We start from the raw sequence: 22,430 nt of genomic DNA on the forward strand, positions 1-22,430 counted from the left end.
GCATGTGTGCCCATCGGCAGCCATGGGGCGACAGTTACCCTAACCCGACACTCCTGAAATCTTTCTTTTCGACGAAATAAATGTTCTTCCAATCGAATCCAATAGGCCACGTGGCGCGCATTGTTTGGAGGGTTCGGAGTAGGCATCCGAACCCTAGTAGGCGTGGAGGAAGTTAAATTTCTTCATGGAAGACCCTAGTGCAGTAGATAGCAGTAGGGTTCTGGAAGGGAGAGCCGATGCAGAGTCAGTCAGGCCGAGTTCCATGCGATATTTCTGGTTCGCTTCCTGCTCACGCCACTCATGAGGAAAGTGCGTTTACCTTAAAAAAAAAAAAAAAAAAAAAAAAACAACAACAACTGCAAATCGTTGCATCTGCTTTTTTTGCCTCGTTTGCTGTACTCTCATAAAGCCTCAGTGCTTAAGTCTGCTGGAAAGTTCTCAAAGGCTCAAATGGTGCATTACTTTATGAGGCTACGGCTAGAACCTCACTTCCAAGACATTTATGTTAACCCAATTTTTGTTCCACTCCTAGGGCCACACTGCTGGTCAAGACAGTCTTTCAAATTGTATACTTTAAACTCCTTGTACTATCCCAGTCTAGACATGTCAGCCAGCACTGGATCAGAGAAATTGTAAATAAGTAATTCTCACTCCAAAAACAATTCCATGTATGCCTTGATCTGATGGCATGCCTTAAGCACAAAACAGATCATGAACCAGCCTCTGGTGCATTTTGTGAACTCTCCAGGCTTCTCAGAAGGTTCCAGGGAAAAATAAACTTTTTCACAGGTGCTATTAAATTTTGTGAGAGTAGCTATAAAATTATCCCTTAAATGCCCAAATAATTTCATTCAAATACATAAAAAAAAATTTTCCCTAAAAGTTGTGTACTTCTATTAAGTGATTATACTGGCTACAGCATTCCTTTTCTTTACGCACAAACTGTACTTCCCTATCCAGAACGTCAATTTTTGTGCTTGTCCAATTTCAGTAAAAACTCATCACACACAGCTGTTCTTTCACTTTCAAGATTTAATTTCATACACTTGTACAAACACTATATGAAAGGTTGCATCACTCATGCACTATGACATTGTTGGTGTCACAAAATGTCCAACATTGCTTATTCTTTTTCCCAACATTGCATGTACAGGGTTTCCTTTGCCGACACAGAAGGCACGACTCTTGTAGACTTCTCCGTGCCCGCCTTCTGAGATAGCTACCTCTAAGGCTGACTAAAAAAGCATCAAAAAATAAAGAGGACTGAAAGGGCAAAGGGACATTCATTCCCAACTCACACAACTACCTTACTCCAATGCTAATGAGGTGACCAGCACATCTCACCTCAATCTATATAGCGTCAAAGAAACTGCAGAGCAAGGCAGCAAATAAATAAATTTTACAATGTGGTTAAAGAAATAAAGTAAAGGCAGGAATTGCATATAAGTCCTCTGTCAATACTTCAAATAAGCTATGAGAAAAAAAAGACAACAGTGCAAAGAAGGCACTATTAAAGAAAGTGCACACAATTGAAACTGAGTATGCAGAGAGAGCCAGAGAACACAATCAAAAAACAGTCAAAGCTTCAAAAAATAGGAATAACACAGCACTAACATGCCGCCTATAATAAAAAAGCAAACAGCTACTTGTTCGTAGAACCTTTACAATGGTTTCACACCTATACACAAATGCTCCATTATGTCTGACCCACTGACAAGGCGCGCACATTCAAGAAAATCTTGTACAAAATGATCGAAAAGAATGCCCCTGCCCTGCACCTGAAGGCAAAAAATAATAAAAATAACAAAAAAGGTCTAGAGAGGAAATGCATGTATTTATATATATATATATATATATTTATATAAGTGTGTGTCTCTGCATGTTTGTGTGTATATATATATATATATATATATATTTATATTTATAAGATGTCCAAAATAACGTTTTCAGAACAGCTGTTCTGACGCAGTCCTGATGAAACGCACACAAGCGCATTCCTTCAGTGCCTTGTCAGTTCAGTCAATGGCAGACAGCATTTTCTATACCATGACATGTATGTTTAGCAAAACAAGAAGCTGCATGGGGCAAGAGGGCGGAGGACGATATCATCTGTACACAACCGCAATTTTTTTTGTACAATGCCACAAGACCTCATCCTAAGCAAGTCTTTAAACCCTAACAATGCAGACTGGTCTTCCACATGCCTTATAAGGTGGCATCAACATGCACACACATAAAAGCCTGCTCCACGGCCTTCAAAATCCTGCTCATAATCCAAAGTTAAAAACAAACCTTAAAAAGTAAAAAAGCAGGCTTGTTCCTAAACCTGCATAAAATTGAATTATAGATTACAAGGAAACAAAACACCTCAAGAACAACACTACCACAGTTCTGTTCATAAAATGTGGCCTGCACTCCCATGACCATCAATGAGTAAAAAATAAATACACTGAGATTTCAACGAGAGCCATTCAATCTTAGCACACGTCCACATGCACGCACAAACATGCATACATATATGCACAGTCATACAGTTAGAACAGATACGAATGAAAGCGAGGTATAAAAGCACAGGTGTGTGAAGCTTAAAAGAAGGCTTTCAAAGCATGAAAAAAAAATGTTCCAACTGTACTGTTTTGTGCCAGCCTCTCTCTTTAGACTTAACTCCTGAAATCTTTGCGCAAGCCACATGTTAGGGACAACTGATATTTACATACTTGATACTATGATGACGATGACACAAAGGAGAATTTCGTGTCCCCCTCAGCTCACGTTATGCGACAGTTACTTCGCCTTGTGTAAGTACGTGCGGTATGAGAGGTACACAAGATTAAGCAAACGGAGAAACTAAAGCAAAACAAAGCACAAAGAAAGCTTCAGGAATGTCTCACCCGTAAGAAACATTTAAGTGAAGGGACATCAAATGATCACGGATGGCTAAGCAGTATGATGCCTGCTGCTTGCTTCACCAAAAGAGGAAAGTTTTATTGAACAAAGAACACCAAGAGCAATACATGAATTCTGAGAAAGAAAATGTGCTGTGCAAGAACCCCACCGGTTGCACTGTATAGAAACCCGTAGATGTATAAACAGGAATAAAGGGAGATGTAAAAACAAGGAACGATGCATTCGAGATGCATAACGAAGGTGCAGCATCCACACGGGGGAGGTTTCAACTAAACAAAAGCTTGTCCAGTGACCAACCATAAATACAAAAAAGCACAGAAGAAACCCAGTGTCGCCTTTCATGTGAGAACCCAAGTCCATGGCCCTAAACGCCAGCTATGAGGCAACCTTGTCATGAGCTGCTGCCTCTGGTTTCTTGGGCCGTTCCTCACGAGGTCGCTTGTGGTCGGGTTCCTCATCTAGCTCATCCGAGTTGTCACGATCGTCGAGATCATCCAAGTCGTCCATGTCGTTACCCATGAGACTCTCGTCATCCGAGTCCAGGGCAGGTGGAGGGATGGGTGCTGGTCGGCGGGTGGTGGAGCTGGCTGGTGGAGGAGGCAGTACACTACTTCGCAGCCCAGCCCCCAAAGCTGACGTGACTGAAGGGGCTGCAGGCCGCCTCGAGCTGGCCAGGGATGCAGAGGGTGCCTTGCTTGCCGCCGATGAGATGACACTACCAAGTCCCCCAAGGCCATTGACAAGGCCCGCCTGGGCCAAAGAGGCGAACGAGGCTGACATGTTGGTGGGCAGTGAGAAGCCGCCCAGGCCCAAGGGGTTGTACAGCAGTCCCGAGGGGTACAGGAATGGAAACGATGTGGAAGCCAGGCTAGCAGACGAGGTGGGAAGGTTGCTGCTGCTACTTGGAGAGCTTTTGCTATGGCGCTCTTTGCTGGCAGCCCGCTCACCATCTTGGGCCTTGGTCTCCTTGGCCTCCTCAAAGGGCAGACCTTGGAAGCCTAGGCCAGGGAAGCTGAACAGGGGGTTGGCCAATCCCATGCCTGCTAGGCCACCAAAGGGCAGAAAGAGAGGGTGGGTAGCCGATGACGTTGATGGTGAAGTAACGGCTGCTGATGATTTGCCGGGCTCCATGAAGAACTTAAGCCCTGGAAAGTTTCCCAGCATGCTGCTGCTGAAGCTCAGAGGGTTCAGGGCGGAGGTAGAGGGAAACCCGAGGTTCGCCGCGCCACCAGAAGACGATGAGGCTCCCCCGAGACCTGCCTGGTGCAGGCTCGACAAGAGGGACGCAGCCGTCCTCCTGCCGCGCTTGCTCTCAGGGGCCGTCACGCGCTCCTTCGGCATTTCCGGGAGATGACCCTGAAATTGCAGCTTTGGCCTGAGCACTGGTCCATTAACAAGAACCTTTGAGGCACAACTCATGCAAAAACCTCAAATCAAACTAATCAGCATTTCTTATCCACATAGACGAATATATATTGCAATTTTTGGATAATTCAAACTGCATGCCTTGTTACAGCCAAGCTCAACAAAAGACTGTATAAGAAAGCTTGTTATTTTAAGACAAATTGATCCGGCATGGATAATTCAGACTATGTGCCACCACTTCTGGGCAGTCTAAGCACTCCAATGATAGGATGGTCTAATAGGAAAAGGAAGTAAGACTGCACGAATATGCACAAAACCAAACCAGCACCATGACTGGTGTGGCGATTGCCTCCTCTCTGCTCCACATGGCCTCCAATACTGAAACTAGGGTACTGAGAAATCCACACGTATACGTGCACAAATGCACATATATACATGCACCTGGTCTCCAACAATATGCCAAACATCTCATTTCAGTTTCGCTTTTATGGGCTTCAAGTCAGCCCACAGTGATGGTGGCTATTGGCAGCGTTTCAGCCAGCTGAGTGAGCCCAGCTAGGCACTGCTTTGAATGCTGATCTGGCACTCCCTCGCTTCTATCTGCGTGGTCCTTCCGTTGTGCTAGAACTGTGCACTCAAGTGCCGTTCGCACGCTGTGAAGTGAAGCTGCCTCATGCGCAACGCAGCCACTTGTGAGAAGGCATCACCGCTACCGCGTAGCGCAGTCAAGGATGCAGAGATGTAAATGTAAAAAATAGTAATATTCTTGCTATTCTCTTCCTAAAAAATGACAAGCACCACCTCACAGGGTGGTGAGACCCAGTCTTTCACAAAATAAATATACAGTGATGCAAGTGGTTCTAGTCAGTTTTCTTGCAAACATTCGATAACCAGAATTTCTGATACTTTGAAAATTTTTTCTTGTCCCTAGAAGTTCTAATTAACTAGTGTTTACTGTATACCTCACTCCTAAGCCTGGAGCCAAGTATTAAATAAAGGTCATTTAAAGCACTACCACTACATGTGCCCTTAATGCTAGCATTGCAAGTTCTTTCTTTTAAAGCACTAACGTTTATAAACTTTACTTTAGCATTACAAAAGATAAACTAAACACAAACTTCTGTTTGGTGGTAACAGTGCTTAATTAAAGATAAAAATATTTCTGGAAATCTTGCATTCCCTTTACTGCCCTAAAATCAATAAAACTTCGCCAATACATTAAAAATGCATTATCCGTGAAAATAGACCTGATCCAAACAACCTAAATCAACAGTTGAACGAGGTACTATGGCACTCAATATGACTTGCAACTAGCAGGCGTGTGGCCGCAGTGCTTTCCAGAAGCATGGTGATGTGGAAAGAATTCCGCTGCTCTGGCAGTCAGCTGCATTCCCCGCATCACCTGCTCAATGCAATCGGAAAGCCTAAAGCCTTGACAGCATGGTGCGTTTGTTGCACGCCAAAATCTTGCCTAATGAAACGTAAGCATCTCTGCTCCCAAGCTTCCTACACCACGGGCACAACATGCAGGCGTGATAAAACACCCATGATTGATAACAGACTCAACTGCGCCACGCACTTTGGGTTGTCACACAAGCATCATCACGAAGGCGCCGTTGATGTGATAATTCTCAAACCGCATGCAACACTTTGATGCTGCCAAGAGCAGACGACGCAGAAAACGCTGACGTCTGGAAGAGCAAAATCCTTTTCCTTCATTTTCCATGGCTCCACTTGTCGACTCTACTATGCTTCCAAGAAGCACTGAGGCCATGCTGCTAGGCATTGTAGGTCAACTCTACAAGCATGTCACGTGCCTTTCCATCCGCTGCAGGCAATAGACTCAGTGCTGATATTTGGTAGTCTCCTTACTGTGATAACACATCTATCGAATTCATAAACACGTCTCAACTCGTAACTTCTGCCCTAAGCAGCCTTCTAGACCCATTTTGCATTTCAGAAATTCATCCGCATTCAAATAGCTCCTCAAGTAGAGGCAAAACCTGAGTATCTTCTTAAGAATCTCAAGGTAGCACCAACACTACCTGGAGCTCCCCATGACTGCCACTTTGCTTGTAAACATGTCGAACATTTCACTGTTTGCTCTCTATGTGGACTTCATTCTACTGGTATACCAAGCTTTTCATGGAAGTGAATACAATCAAGATACAGGGAAACCGTGCGCCAAAGTGGCAGCTAAGTGAAAGGCTTCCTTCTGTTTGACCAGAAAATCACGCACATTATCATTATACGGGGGCAGCTGTGGGCAAGCCTCCTGACCCTGCTGCTCACACCGAGAGTGGTTAACCATAGTCAGTCGCTGACCAGCGATGCAGATGAACATCTGTGCTGCACGAATCAATGGCTCTCCCGTTGCATCAGAGAGCTATATACTATTGTGAGCAATATTTGCCCTTCAATTGATTGTGGGACATATAGACCCCTCTTTATGCGCTGGCTTTCTTTCTACACTGAATGCAAAATCTAAATGCGATATGGGATTCAATGGTGCAATTTCCTCTATTAGGTTTTAAAGAAAACATTCAGTCCAGTTATCTACACTTATCAAACAGGTGAAAACAAAATTTATTCGATTTAAGTTTCATTAGCTTTTGGTTCCGCTTTGTCGTTTTCTGCCAGTATGGAAGCTGCGTGAAATAGAATAACATGCCTGGTTAAGTTAAACTATATCTTGCACTACGACAATGTTCAGGGGAAAAATAGTGCACATAGGTTATAGTTTTTGGACAAAACTAACATTGCATATATGAATCTTGCAGCAGTGGTGCATTTTAAAACCTTAAATTTAGAGTTATCGAGCCTAGTGCAAGAAAGACCATGATGCTAGAGCTGAATGGCAGTTTTTTTTTTTTTTTTTTTTTGTCATAGAACAAAAATACTTGAGTCCAGAAGAATCCTTACAGCTTTATTTTAGTCTACCAGACAAGTCGAGCAACAGTGCCGATGAATACTGTGGTAGTCCTGAAGAGAAAGACTGTGCCTGAAAGCGCTGTGAGCAAGGAAGAGGTTTAGGTTTCGCCACTATTGCCTGATCCCACTGCAAGCAAGCACGAAATGCTTGCATGCCAAGCTTTATAAGGGGAAAAAAAGTTTAAAAAGCACGAATAGGTCAAGAAATCCCCTGAAGGGTTAGATGATGGTGAAGTGGAAACCATTTACCACGTAAATGCTTATAGTGCGGGACCGGTTATAATGCGGTTTTTGCTGGCCTTCGGTTCGACTCCCATAGAGCTCAATGTCAAGTCATACGGCTTATTATGCAGTCATGCGAGTGAAATACTGCTTATTGTGCGGTTTTGAAAGCAGAACAGCAAGCACACGTCCCTGCAGGGCACTGGATTTCCCTGCATCGCACAGCACATTGCATCACTTCTTTAGAGCGCGACAAGTGCACGGTTAACATAGATGATGCGCATCATCTGTGTTAACGTCCTGGTTTAATTCTCTTGTGTGTGTATTGTTTTTTGTGTATAACCATGTAGCGCCTGAGGTCTTCGGAGTCGTCTAGCTCGCAAGTACTACTGTACTTACTATAATATCTGTTTACAGGGCCAAAATATTTAAAATAAACTATAAACAAGGAATTTAGCTCAATATGGCCCGCCCTCACTGCATCAAAGAGCAACAAATCACCAACATGAAAAAATTCAATACATACACGTTTGCGCCTTGCAGATGCTGACTGAGACATCTGATTTTTCGCTTCTTCATTCTGTTTGCTATGCTGCAACCACCTCTGCACAACAGGAAATTGGATGAGAAAAGAAGCATGGCCAAGTAAGTTCCACAAAGTGGACCAAAAGAAGAAGAAAAAAGTCAGGAGATAACCATCACAGAAGAAAACTTGGCAAATGTATACACAAACCATGGATCAGGGTCATGTGTGTGCGAGATGCAAAATGAGAATTTTCAAACTACAATAAAAACTAAACAGCCTCATTTGATAATATTTTGCACAGCCCCTGAATTTTTGAGGCTTAATTTTTATTTCTGCTCGCAGAAGTACAATAATTCCCAACATAACTACTCAAATAACCTTGTACAACAAATTTATCGAAGAAAGTTCCAAGTATCAGTTCCAAGAGATGAAGGAGGCTTAAGCCGCGTTCAGACTACGTGCGCATTCGTCGTAAGTATCGTATCTATCGCAGTGCGCATAGCGGCTGGAACTCCCGTTTACGTAGCTTGCGACCGCGCATGTTCACACTGGGCCGTTCGGTGAGATGCGCTCTTTACGACCGGCCAATCGCCGCTCTCAACATGGCGCCGGTTAGCGGGCGGCTGATAGCGGAGGTCTGGGCTGTTCAAGCTCAAAATGAGATGTGAAAGGAAAGACTGGACACACAAATAAAATACGAAAAAGAACAATGAGTATATTAACAATTAACCACTCGATTACAAATACACTTCTTCGTTTCGCACACGCACGTTCGCACACAGTTTTCAAATGTCCGCTCACCATGCTGACGCACCGCTCACTCCTTCGCACATTTCTTCACACGCCCGCTCTCATTGTCGACGTACTGCGCACTCCTGCTCAGTGTCCCGTGATCGCACTCTCTTGCACCGAAACAGGCGTACCGTCCGCCTGCATCCCTGCTTGCGATTTTACCAGTGCCCCGGAGCGATCTTGGAGACGGGCCGAGGCGGTGACTCAAAGGCCGTACTACTGACTCCAAACAATGAGCCGGGGCGCGCGGCAGGCACGGAAACGTCTGCGGAACCTCGTCTCCCCTCAGAAGCTTCTTTCAAACTTCGACGAGTCCGCGCCAGCTCCGTTCTGCGGCCCGACCGCAACGCCGCCCCGCATCGGCCTTTCGCTGCAGGCCAACTGTTTCCTCACTTGTCAACGGAGCCAATGGGATGCGAGAATACACGGGGATGAAGCGGGCATCCCCCGCCTCCATAACCTCACTTTTCTAAACTAGAGGAAACATTTGCTTGTTGAGAGCTTGTTCGCACATAAAAAACGGATTGATAAACCACTTACTGCTTTGACTCAGCGCACTGGCAATTTGCAGCCAGGCATGGTTTTGCACTTCTCTATGTGCGATTTCAGCGACTCGTAGTAGAGAGCCGGTCTCTGCCGAACTTTTTTTGAGAGGCTGATAATTCCACAGCGAAGATTCCGCACTGCACATGATCAAGCTGCGGACAGACACAATCACCGACACAACACCAATAACACCGGCGAGCCGAGACACTGCAGCAGAGTAGGAGCGTTGGATGATGTCGCCTACTAGTGGTTTGCGCGCGAAATCTGGGAGGACCGGAAGCCCCGTGACCGGAAAGGGAAAACCGAAACGGCTGTGCGCATTGGTCGCGCGTAACAGACGTATCTGTGCTAGTCGTAAAAGTCGCGGGTCCTCCGACATTTACACCCACGCTCGGTGTCGACGTTACGCATCTTACGTTCAATGCGACAGCAGTCTGAACAGACACGTTACGTTTTTTGCGCTTACGCTTACGATCCTTACGAACGATACGTGCGTTGCGCACATAGTCTGAACGCGGCTTTACTGAGATTTATTTCATGGGAAAGCTAACTATATCATCAGAACAGCCTAAAATTTTTTATGCGGTTACACTGAATTGGAAAGTAATGCATCAATTTTTAATTTTGCACTTGATTTATTTTACACATGTATTTGCCTGCAATTTCGCATCCTCCTAGATTAAAAAAATATTAAAACTAGCTACACTCATTTTTGCGCTACAGTCAAATCTCGATATAACGAATCACAAGGGGCCGCCTAAAATCTGTCGTTATTTTGAAATGTCGTTGCAATGAGAAACTTGCAGTGATAAGCCAGTCGTCAAACCTAGGTACGGAAATGACGTACCATGGCAGCAGATACGTATGCAGACAAGTAAAAGCTCAAAAGAAAATGTTGCGCTAACTTCAACTCTGCTTTATTTGACGAAATCATTTTCTTCTGGCGCGTGCAGCACACATCACCAAATAAAAATTCCACACCTTCCACTTTGTGCAACACCTCATCACTTACGCCGAGCGATGAATGAGCGGACTTTATTCATGTGCAAAGAACACAGAGTTAGACATGACCTCATTACTAGTGTTCAGTGAAGTTTGACAATCTTGTCGTAATCTTTCAAAATGATCGAGGTGACCGATGGGGCAATGCCAAGGTCCCTGCAGAGGCCGATTTGCTTTTTCCCTGCGTCGCTTTCTTGAAATATGGCTACTCTTTCCTGCAGTAAAAGCTACTTTAGCTTCTTCTTGGCGCCATCGCTGGCTGCATTCATCGTCGGATGTCGCATGAACTTCACATAATATTATACCACAACAAAAATTCTTGCTCGCACATGTGAATGGCACTAATGACCAACCAGTGAACAACACACAACACAGAGAGAAAAATGCAAGTGGCTAGGCCTGCTGGCTACTGCATATAAATCCAAACTTTGTGGTGGCGCTAGGTGTTGGCACATGATAGTATGGTGATGATGGTAACTTTAGCCCACGGCATACACACAGAAATGGCGGTTTCTGTTTCACGCGAGGATTGTGGCACTGTTAATTTTAGGTGAATTCATAATACTGCTGTTCCTTGATTATAGAAGAAAAAAATAAATAACATACATTATTCTGAAATGTGCGGTAGTTCTAAAATATTTTTACATTGAAAACATTGGGACTCAGTTTGTTCATTTCATTTCAAAAATTCGTTAATGTGGTGTATGTAGTAACGAGATTTGACTGCAGTCATATTTTTCTAAATAAATCTTACCCATCTTAATACCCAAGCAACACAGGGTTAACATATCTAAAAATACCAAAGCATCTTCTAAGGACACATAAGAAAAGACAGAAAAGACATGATTTAGCCTTAACGGTGGTTGGAACAGCCAAAGGCATTTTGGAGTAGGCTTTGTAGCAGGAGCCTAACAGTGTGAAAGGTAAATAATTCAGCGGACACCTAAACTCCACCATCCAAAAAACAGCGCGAACAAACGGGGACGAAAGGAAGAAACCACAGGAACAAGCGCTGACTCTCAACTTAAGTTTAATCGCAGGAAGCACGTTTATATTAGAACTCATTAGAATCTAATTGCTCCACTAATCTAGTTGATCATTGCCGTGAGTGTCAATCCTGTTTTCCGTCCTTGCATTTTACTGACATTTTGTACAAGCACCCCGACCAGTTGACCAGGGAAATGATCGAGGCGTATAATATGGCTAAGGAAGAAAGACTGTGTGTCAGCAAACCTTCCCTGCTCCTGCGTGACTGTGAGGTTGCATATCTGGATATCACATAGTAACACGTGCGCTCTGGTTTTGGTGTTTTATTGTTTCTGTTCCTTATATAAACGTGCTTCCTGCCATTAAACTTTAGTTGAGAGTCAGCGCTTGTTCCTGTGGTGTCTTCCTTTCGTCCCCATTTGTTCGCGCTGTTTTTTGGATGATGTATCACCAACTCGCCCGCTTAACTATCCTGTTTAAGCTCCACGTTCTAGGCTATGATGCGACAGTGATAATGGCTCCCATTTGTGGCCTCTCTTGCAGATCCTAGCTCGTGTATATGCACATATACAGCTGAACCCCGTTACAAGAGACACCATTCACCCAAATGGTTGGTCGCTCTATGACTTTCATTAATTGGCTCTCTTTTTTTAACAGACATTGAAAGTAGAAGACAATTGGCTACAAAGGAATTAGCCTTTTACAAGCAAGACTGAGTACCGAACTTTAGTTTGGTACTCAGTCTTGCTTGTAACAGCCATTTTAACATTAGATGTGGCACCATCCATCGACAGGTTCAGTAGCAGCTACAGTGAAAACTTAAGAAGAGAGACACACCTGTGCCATCATTATTAATTATAACTTCAGAAAACAAACAGCAGGTCAATCAGCTATGAAATGACTAAAAGAAGCCCCTGCAGTGGGAATGCAACGTAGAGAAGCTCTCCAGGCTTGCCACAACTGCATATGCGAGCGTCTGAGCGAGCACATTGCGAGTGCGCATTGGGTTCTCCAAATAGTGGAGCTTCTTGTCACGAATTACCGTAGGTGTTGTGTCCCTAGTCTGAAGAATATAGCGAAAATTGTCTATTACGTTGCATTTCTGTGTGAGTGACAAATCTATCCGGTAAATGCAAAGAAAGTGCTCAGCTGGTGCCGCTGACAGGAACAAGTCATTGTGCCTAGAAAACGAGACATAGCCAAGCCAAGACCAAAACTAAAGACCTAAAAACAGAAGTGGTCCTGCTCTGGCGAGGACAAATAAACTGCTGTTTACTATTCAACCAGTTTCAACTCCACTCGAAAACGCGTTTGCTTTTTATTTTTTTCCGTCTGACTAGCGACATTCACAGTCTTGTTACTCACAGCCGCTGTTACCCTTTGTCAAACAAGCATAAATTTCCGAGGGATATTTCTGCTGGTGATTTTTTTACAGTTTTGGCCGTTTCTAGCATGTTGGTGGTAAGCCGGTTACATTTACGATTTCGTGGCACTTTTTTTACTTGAATTCTTGTAGTGTTACCAGACACGTAGCTTAGTTGCAAATCGCTAGTTGCGGTGCCAAGTCATATTGTGATCGCACTTTGCAATCACTGCAAACATAGTTTGCCAACATATACAGCTTTGGCACATCAGCCATGAGGCTCTTGGCCCGATTTTCAAGCTGGGAGAGGCTGTGTTGAACAGCATCAATGCAGCCATGAAGCACTATTTCAGCAGTAAATAAATGTAAGAAAGTTGCGAGGTGTGGTCAGTGTGGTGGTCCACCAAACTAATGCAATATGTAAATGAAAGCTATATTAATGCTTTTACGACATGATGTACCCTTCATTTTTTGCATTTAGCCATAGGCTGCCTAGCCGAAATAAGGTCTGGTCAGAAAATGTAAACGTGGTACCCTGCTTATAAGGGACCTCTCATATAAGAGACAAAAACTGCTCCCCAGAGCATTTCCCTTGTAAAGGGGTTCAGCTGTAATAAGGGTGGAAAGCCAGCAGCCTCTAAATGGATGCATGGTTAAAAAAAGTTATCAATACCAAATGGGATTATCAAAGCAGAACAGCTCAAAACAAGCATTCTGTACAGTTGCAACACGGTAGCGATGAAGCAACGGCATCCAGGAAAGAGATGCCTCCACCACACAAACAACTAGTAGCTCGTGATGAGCATGAGTGCACAGGAAGAACTATGCATGCAGACGAAAGCGGGAGAATCCCACATTTGCGCTTGAACAACGAATTGCCTCCTAGAGAAGAAGAAAGACAGTCAACGTGCAGATGAGAACACAAGACTGCGCAGCTGGATTTGGCTTGCCGATGCTGCTGATAGCCACTAAGAGAAGATCAGAACGTGAAACTGTGCCACCTGTGATTGCTTAGAATGGCAATCGTACCTGTTCGATTAATTCGAAGACTTGTGATGCTCAATACAGGAATCATAAATTGGTAAACTGGTTTATACGAAAGGAAAGGCACAGCATCTGTCATACTTCTCAGTGGACACCTGCACTGTGCCATAAGGGAAGGCAAGAGAGTGGGAGTGAAAGAAGGAAGCCCGAAAGAAGTGCCATAGTGGAAGACTAATTTCAACCACCTGGAGATCTTTATAGGCACTGACATTTCATAGCATACAGACCCCTCTGCAAAGTTAGTGATGACCCAGGAAAGTGAATGAAGGCCATTGCAAAGCAGCTCAATGTCACAGAGCCTACTGTCAAACTCAATGTGCACAAGGACTAGATGTGCATTTCTATGCCAGGAGGAGAGGGTGCTTCATGCTCGATAAATAAAGTTCAGGAGAATTATTTTCTCCGGTCCAAAAAAGTCAATTGCTCTAATAACAGGTGGCTTTGCGCAAGTGCTGATGAGGTACCTACAGTGATGCATAAAAATTTCCTTCATCTGTGACATTGCTAGCCGTCGTCAGCAACGAGGGTGGCGTATTGTACAACCACACTTCTTTTGCGAAAGGACTCTGCATTAATGCTCCTGCATATGCAGAGATGCTTGGCAGCATTGTAAAGCTCTGGATAGAGACTATTCCAAAAGTTAGAACTTAATGTATTTCGCAAGATTCGGCTTCCACTTGCACTGCCTGCATTACCCAGAAGTGGCTCGTCAACAACTTTCACATCCACGTCACTGCCAACTTATGGTCTCCTGGTTCTCCCAATTTTAATCCACTCGACTACGCCTGGTGCACCATCGCGAAGGTGGCCAACAAAGAGCCGCATACCAAGAAAGACTCGCTGAAAGCAGCCATTGCGGACTCAATGACCAGCATTTCAGAAGGACAACCTATGCAGTCAAGCAAGAAGTCGAATCATTCCACGAGTGCACAAAATTGGCCTCGCTGGTCACATGCAGCACGCAGTTCGTAGGCTGAACCCTTTTCACATGCAGCAGCTCACTGCAAAGGATGGCGCAGGGGCCCTTATAAATTTAGTGCTGCTTTGCTTCCATGCTGCCAACATTCTGCACAAAATAAAGAACTTACAGAGACATGAAAAACAGTCACTGTCAGGCTGTGCCCGTCGCCAAAGCAGGCACCCACTGTGCATTCTTTCACCACGTAAGTTAACAGCAATGCATACAGTTCTGGACAGTTTATTCAGAGTTTAGTTTGAATCATCAAGCTTCTACTGAACATGATATGGCTCACCATTGCGTGGTGACACACTTGGCATCTTTAAAAGGGTGTACTGTACTTTGCCACACGACATACTCAAAGAAATAAAACAAATCATGTGTTGCTTCACCACACTATTTTCCTCTTAAAACCTTGAAAAATTTCACACAAGAAAAACAAATTATGTACTGTACCCTTTCCTTGACGAGTTGGGACCACTTTGGGTCCACGTCAAACATGGGATTCTTCTCTAACCACTCGGCAAGGTGCTTCAGAGGAGGTGCCTTGCTTCCAGTGATCTGCAAAGCAAAGTTAGTTCACACACTGCACTGCATCTTATCTTGGTTTGCTAGATGCATGAAATGAACAATAAGGATTGTTACCTTCTTCCCGGTCAGCCGATTGATCACGGAGACATTCTCATCTCCGGTGAGGCAGTGCGGATCCAGCTTGCTGGGGTCCAACCGAGGTCTCCTGCCCCTTCGCCTTGACTCGGGCAACTCGAGCAACTCCAGCTGCTGCATGTACAACCGCATCAAAAGGTTATTGTACGGTTGCTTAAAAAGCAATAAACAAGCTGCAAATAGAGAAAAATCATGCAGATAACCTGGCCACAGGTAAGTGTCATTTTGGGCATCCTAAGTTTAATAAGCCACAAATGCGGCAGTAAAATAAAGTAATGTGGGAATAATTTGCACAAAGTACTGCATATATGAATGTAATGTGCAGTATCAACCACAGTTAGCCTATGCAGCAGACAAAATCGTTGTCATGCACCACCAACCGAGGTTTTGAAACTCGAGGATTTAACCAAGGAAATTTTGGCATCTGCGGATGGAAGGTGCACGTCAGCGTCCAAGTATGAAAAGTGCACAGGCTGTCCCAGCCACTCCGACAACGTACACATAGTGTAGACTAAACCTCATTTCAAAAGCAGCACATAAGATGGGTAGTGAAAAAGTGTGATGGCCAACAGCGCTTTTGTACAGGCATCGAGTACTGCCTAATGATGCCCCAGCATTGTACTGCATGGGTGCGGTACGCTATATATTGAGGCTCCTTATGCCGCGTGTATGACCTGCCCCCCTCTAGGTCTGGCCTTGGCTGTATCATGTAAGTAGATGATAAGTTCATTACACTTACAGCACCAGCTGCCACGAGCTTACTGCAACAGTGCCACCCGCAAGCACGGCTGTTGATGGCACTCTGGCTGTGCACTACAGAATTTGCTGCTCTTCAGTTCATTCTGACAGACAGCGGAACTCGCACGTGCACAGGTATATCCTTGCTTATCAGTAAGCCTAGATTGTTTCCCATCGAAGCCACAGCAAAGAGTGCTTTGGTATTGATCAGCAACGCATTATAGTAAGCAGTCTACTAATTAAACTGTCTGTCAATCCCACTGTCTCATATAAAAGGAATAATTCATTTCAGCAACGCCTTAACAGCAGAGCTAGCACACGAGACAAGGTGGTGCCGCACCGGTAGCAGCTGCTATGCAGTCGTGGGCAGAATCGTTAAGAGTCAGCAATCCTCGAAAAGCTTTGATTATTGACATTCCTTTATACCACTGCCTATTATTATTACGAGAAAAACAAATTTTAGCACGCATTTCTGATGCCTGCGCAAGGAGCCTGTCATATCACTGGCATGGGCAGCTTATGGAAGGTGTGGCCAGTGCGGAGTTCGGGGCTCTGGTTGGGGGCAGTGCTGCCATCGGACGATGCCGATGAAGGTAGATGTGGGGCAAGAACGACATTGCGTTTCACTGACGCGTGTGCGCTGTTTTCACAAACATGCTCAGAAGTTATTAGGAGTCATAATGGCGTGTAAGCAAATGCAAACACTGGCGCAGTGTATCGGCAGGTTATTCGAGCTGGCACTAGACACGAGCAAGCAGCCAGTGTTGGTTTGTGACATCACTAAAGCATTTCGACATGGTGATCACTCTAGGTAGGAAGAGCTTTGCAGTCTCAACTTCAGTCACTTCTGAATAAAGAATGCATGTAGGGAGCTCCAACTTCAAACAAAAGAATAAGGTCTGGTATTATCTACTATAATACAAAGCTGCAATATACTGGACAACTTGTCATCACTCCTTTAAGGGTTGATAATAACACAAAGGTAGCTTATAAAACATACTACTGGAATATATACTTTTTCAAACATTATTTCTCTCTGCAGTATTTTTTTTTTGTTTCAATGGACAAAAATAAAAAATGAAGAAAATAAACATGTGCCAGAAGTGTCCGGCTCGAAGCCAGCGCATAAAACCACGCCGTGCGTAAAAGAGTGCCGAATAGCATGGTTTCCATTGGCACGCCTTCACAGTTCACGATAGTGTGTGCGCGGCTGGGGCACATCAGTGTGGCGAAATGGATAAACAAAGGGCAAGCAGGCTAATGCTAGATTTCAAGCAGCATTCCACATCTTCAGGCCTTGCGAGGCAGGTTGGAAGGAAAGGTCCTGCTAGCGTTGCTGCACTGGTTGCTGTTCTTCTGTCTGTTTCAGGGGCCCTCTTGTTGCATTCTGCCAGTGTCTTGCCTCACTGTTAATCGACCGTTGGAGTCACACCTCCAGTATGAGGGTATCCACTTTACAAAGCTCCGTGACAGGGATAAGTTACAACTGTCATATTGAAGTGTTTTTGTGACAGCAATTGCTATCAAATAACTGTAACAAAGCATTACTACACAATTTCAGCCTTCTTATTGAATGCCTGGTAGGCCTTACATGTATTAGAAACATGCTGATAATGGGTGACAACTAGGGTGTGAAAATATTTAAAATTTTGAATACAAATCAAAACTGTATGCATATGATAAAAAAAAAAAATGCCTTCAAATATCAAATCGAATACCTGATTAGTGAATAAAAAATTAAAAATAGCAAACACTATCCATCTTGAAATTCACATGGTATTTGCAAATAAAACAAAACTAGCATTGCAAAGAAGTGTATGCACTACTGAAAAATCCAGTGTTAATTTCATACAGGACTCCGTATACCATTTTTTTTTTTTTTTTTTTTTTGAACAAAAGGACCTGCATGAAACACTGAGCTGTCATATCACTGCTGAATACAGTAAACTCTCGTTAATTTGGCCTTCGAGGGATATGGGAGGGAAAAAATATGCCCAAATTAACCGAAAGCTTGAATTATCAAATGGGCCTGAAAACAATGCCGGGAACTGTTTGTATCGCATTAATTTTATCTCGTGAGCAGCTGCATGACTGTTGTTTTAATGCGAGTTACATCTCAAACGCAGACATTCTTTGCAAGTTTCGTTAAGGGCTTCATTTTGTACACACTGTCCTTCACAAAATGGCCCCACTGCACATTTTGAGGATGGCTCACTTAACAGTTCACGCAGTCAAGCATTGGGTCAAGGACGCAGTGCGACGAAATTGAGTTGAGGTCGCAAATTTTCAATATCAGTTTTTTGAATATGAGTCAGATAACAAACATATTCACTCCGTATTGGGAATTCTGAATATTCGCGCACCTCTAGTAACAACAATTTTTTTTTCTTGCAATATCTCTGCTGTTCTTCATAGCTGTTTTTTGTGGAAGCTAAATTATGGTCGCATGCTTCAAGAAACAGAGCTCCTGCATTTGCACTGTGCACTTACATGGCTCGACAGAGAGGGCATGGGCGAGAAGGCCATGGCTGCTGCAGCGGCTGTCAAGCTTGGGTGGCTGGCCATCAGTTCAGGATGGTCATCCAGCCAGCGCTTGAGGTCCTGATGCATGGCTGCTGCCGCCGAAGCCTGCTCTGCCGCTTGCTGCTGCTGCTGCTGCTGTTGCTGCTGCTGCTGCTGCTGCTGCTGCTGAAGGGCCGAAGAACCGCCGCGAGAATCCACAGCCTTGTTCACGCCAGGGAGGCTGGTGGCCACGCTGCTCAGGCTGGGGATGTCTGCCAAGGCACAGAGATGCCACAGGGCTCAGTTTAGTAACCTAAGCAAAAGCCAGCAGCCTGTTTCAGAAACAAAGGTTGTGACTGCTGCCCAAAATAGCCATTCAAGAGCACGCTTGCCTATTCCTCACAACGACCAAGCAAAAGTATGCAAACAAAAGCACGAAAAAGATCCCTGCTATGCTTTCAAGCTATGATGTGTCTAGGCACTACAAGAAAGTTTTTTACAAAGTGCAAAATGAAGACTGAAAATTTGCAGATCTTAATTTACCTCATGTTCCTCATAATTTACCAAGTTAAACCTTTATGTATTGAACTTATGAACTAAATAAAAGTTCCCCAATAAGGAGGGACAGGGCTCTTAATTCTTTCGTTACCAGGGGAAAAATGGCCGTCTATCAGGTTTCTGACAAACGTTTTTGCTGCAAATTATACGAGATAAAAATAGGTAAAATGCATTCCAATGATGCAAATAGAATGCATATTTGAAAAACACTTCTTTTAACAGAAATTTTAAAAATATCTGGGAAGGACAAAATTAGTTGAATGGGAGTCAAAAATTTTGAATTTTGTATAACTCTTGAAGAAAATTAGTAAAATAAGTTCTAGAGCATACAAAAGATATTAAATTTTTCTTGAAACTTGTCACTACCGATTTGAAATAAACTTTACTCTTCAAGCAAAAAAATTAAAAGTATAACTTTTTTTACTTAAGCACAATTTTATAACTATACTTCAAACAATTCTCGGTGTCAACTAAGATCGCTTTTGAGAATGCCGAAAAAAATTACAAAATGTATAGCCGCCCTGACATTTGTGATAAAACTCTTGAAATGAAAATTGGAAACAAAATGCAATGAAATCAAATAAAATATGCAGATATTTTCGTTTATTAAAAGCCTATTAATAAAGCACTGAATGGTTGTACTGCTGTCGACACGTCGCAGGTGAACACGCGGGCTTCAAAGATGTACATGCGAAAGCGAACCTGCCACTGTGGGTTTCCTGAACCGCCGCATTTTGTGAATGCTTCACAGCATAGTTCTCACAATCCCTGCGGTGAAGCATCCTCAAATAGAAATAAACAAAAACAGACTTTATTTCATTCCGAGGACTACTCCGCAGTAGCAACACGGACAGAACAAGAGAGACGGACGCAAACACGGGCACTGACTAACAAGATTGTGGTCATAGTCTTCCCCGGCCTGGTGTTCGGCTTTTCTAGGGGTGTGCGCTTCGGAGAAGCTCCGTAAACATTGCTGCGCCTCCCTGGCGGGCCAAAACCAGTTTCAAACCTCACAGCCAAGGTGTTTCATGTTCGTCTTAGTGCCTCAGCCTTAGCTGCAGTGCGTAGCAGTTCTAAAGCAAGAGGCCACATATGGACTTCTGCGCATGAGGCGGACTTATGGTTGTCCGATGGCGGAACGAATCACTGTCTCAGAGGCACAACTATTTGGGCCATCACCCCTTTCCCAAGCATTTCACCCCACAAGAGCCGAGCACCAGGCTGGGGGAAGCTTGTACCCATTGAAAACCAGTGGGTACCCAGCGGCACCAGGATTCGAACCTGGTACCTCCCGAATGCGAGGATGCTCTACCACAAGGCCACCGCTTCGGTACAAGAAGATTTACAGCTTGCCAAACAGTATCCCCCAGGGTTACATGGAATCCTCCAGGCTGAGCCCCTTCCCAGGAGCTAAGTCCCACAAATCACGGACACCCATGCCGGGGACCGCTTCTGTACCCATTAACAAAGCGGATCCCGTCAGCTCTCCCATCGCGCGTGGCGGACCTGTCCACTGTTGGTCGTGTTGTGGGACGCACCCACATGCTCTGGCAGGCGGGGTCGCTACACCTGTGGTGCACTTCCATGACGTGCACCCCTGCCAGACGCCATAGCACCCCCAACGTCGGTAACTCTCTTTGTGCCGCGCTCCAAGCGAGAGCCCGATTCTGCCAAGTTTTAGTAAACGTCTTGGTTTGGACGACGGCCTAGCAGCTGGAACCAGGACCTGGAACCAGGATGTACTGGAAGCGCGAGAGGAGGCTTCATCACCCATCCGTCTGGTCTCACCGCGGTACTACTCACAGACTCTCGAAGGGTGCTTGCACCAGTTCCGCTTTCGCTTCGCCTTCACTCTCTTAGCCTACTGAGACGTCTGAATGCCTCAGCGTTTCCCAGGACGTCCCCGATTTTCTGGAGGGGGAGTGAAGATAGTCTCTAATAGCGCCTCTAATAAACAGTCTCTAATAAAGGGTTGCCCCTACCCCTGATGACATAAGTCAGTGGGGGTTCCCCGCAGCGTCCATGCATAGAGACTTAGCTGGCACAGCCCATCCCTGGACTGCACCGGCTGGTGAACCCACTCTTATCTTCCACTACGTTGGAGTGATCACTTCCAACTGTAGCGGCTTCCTTCTTGGATGACATGGAGCCGGGAACACCCCAACCTTATTCCTAGTCCCGTTTCTTGATAAGGAGATCATCGGTAAAGGCTGCAGTTTTCAATGGGCCCTGCCGTAATCGTCCGTAAGTCCGAGAATCTATCCCCCTTTTGTGAGTTAGACTTCCTCAGAGGGCGCCAATCTCTGAGGTTCCAGTCTGCCATCAGAGCATCCACCAACACGGCCTCTTATGGACTGGATTACAGGAGCGCGTAACTGCTTCCAGCCTTATTCCTCAAGACAACATATTAAGCAAGTTCTATTTCATTATAACTAGGCTTAGTTGTACATCCAGTAACAAGTGTGCAAGAGTAAATGTTTACTAAGTGAATTCACTAGCATTGACATCAATTACATTTAATGTTTCTGCAGTACATTAGCAAACCCATTTTCGGACTCCAATTTTTTAGAAGTCGGACTTTAGAGAGGAGCTGCCGTGCACTTCAATGGAGAGCGTGCATATTCATGACTAAAATTTTCGACACTGACAAGGCAAAGTTCTGCAGTGGCTCCCGTGACTCCGTCATTGTCGCCCATGGTGGCAGGGGGATTAGGGGAAGCCAATGGGGGACTGGGATGTAGTAAGAGGTGCTTGCGTCAGTTACTTTCTGCTTGCAACTTTTTTCTTTAAACCTTTGGTTTCGTTTATGGAGTTCAAGTTCAACTGACCACGGCGGCGGTCAGACCTGTGACGCAGCAGGGGGTGCTAAGAAAGCCTGGCTCCGCTGGACAGGCCGCCATTGGAAACTGACCCTGGCAACGTTTAATGCTAGAACCCTAGCTAGTGAAGCTAGTTTAGCACTGCTGTTAGAGGAACTAGAGGGCATGAAATGGGATGTCATAGCTTAGTGAGGTTAGGAGGCCGAATGAGGCATATACTGTACTGAAGGATGGGCATGTACACTGTGTTATCGAGGTTTACCAGAAAGGTGACAACTAGGAGTAGGTTTCCTTGTCAATAAGTATATAGCGAGTAATATAGATGAATTCTATAGTATTAATGAGAGGGTTGCAGGCATCGTAATTAGGCTTAATAAGCGGTATAAACTGAAGGTTGTACAGGCCTATGCACCTACATGTAGTTATGACCAGGCAGTTCAAAGCTTCTATGAAGATGTAGAATCGGCAATGCGAAAGATAAAGACGCAGTATACTATACTAATG

At 44.6% G+C, this 22,430-nt stretch overlaps 1 protein-coding gene across 5 annotated transcripts in view; it reads right to left on the reverse strand.

The window, feature by feature from the left end:
* Positions 1-1,012: 1,012 nt before the first annotated feature.
* kis (chromodomain helicase DNA binding protein kismet) overlaps positions 1,013-22,430 on the reverse strand; it is a 154,406-nt gene continuing 132,988 nt past the window's right edge. For all 5 annotated transcript variants that reach the window (XM_084590373.1, XM_084590377.1, XM_084590375.1 and 2 more), the window contains 5 exons: positions 18,538-18,821; positions 15,289-15,423; positions 15,100-15,204; positions 7,952-8,029; positions 1,013-4,263 (listed from right to left, as the gene is read on the reverse strand). In XM_084590373.1, the coding sequence (XP_084446499.1) occupies positions 3,283-4,263; positions 7,952-8,029; positions 15,100-15,204; positions 15,289-15,423; positions 18,538-18,821 (1,583 nt within the window). In that variant the 3' untranslated portion in view covers positions 1,013-3,282. The remainder of the gene's footprint in view (positions 4,264-7,951; positions 8,030-15,099; positions 15,205-15,288; positions 15,424-18,537; positions 18,822-22,430) is intronic.

The sequence above is a fragment of the Amblyomma maculatum genome, chromosome 1 (assembly GCF_055883805.1).
Source record: "Amblyomma maculatum isolate TAMU_Amacu chromosome 1, ASM5588380v1, whole genome shotgun sequence".
In the NCBI taxonomy this organism is placed as follows: Eukaryota; Metazoa; Arthropoda; class Arachnida; order Ixodida; family Ixodidae; genus Amblyomma; species Amblyomma maculatum.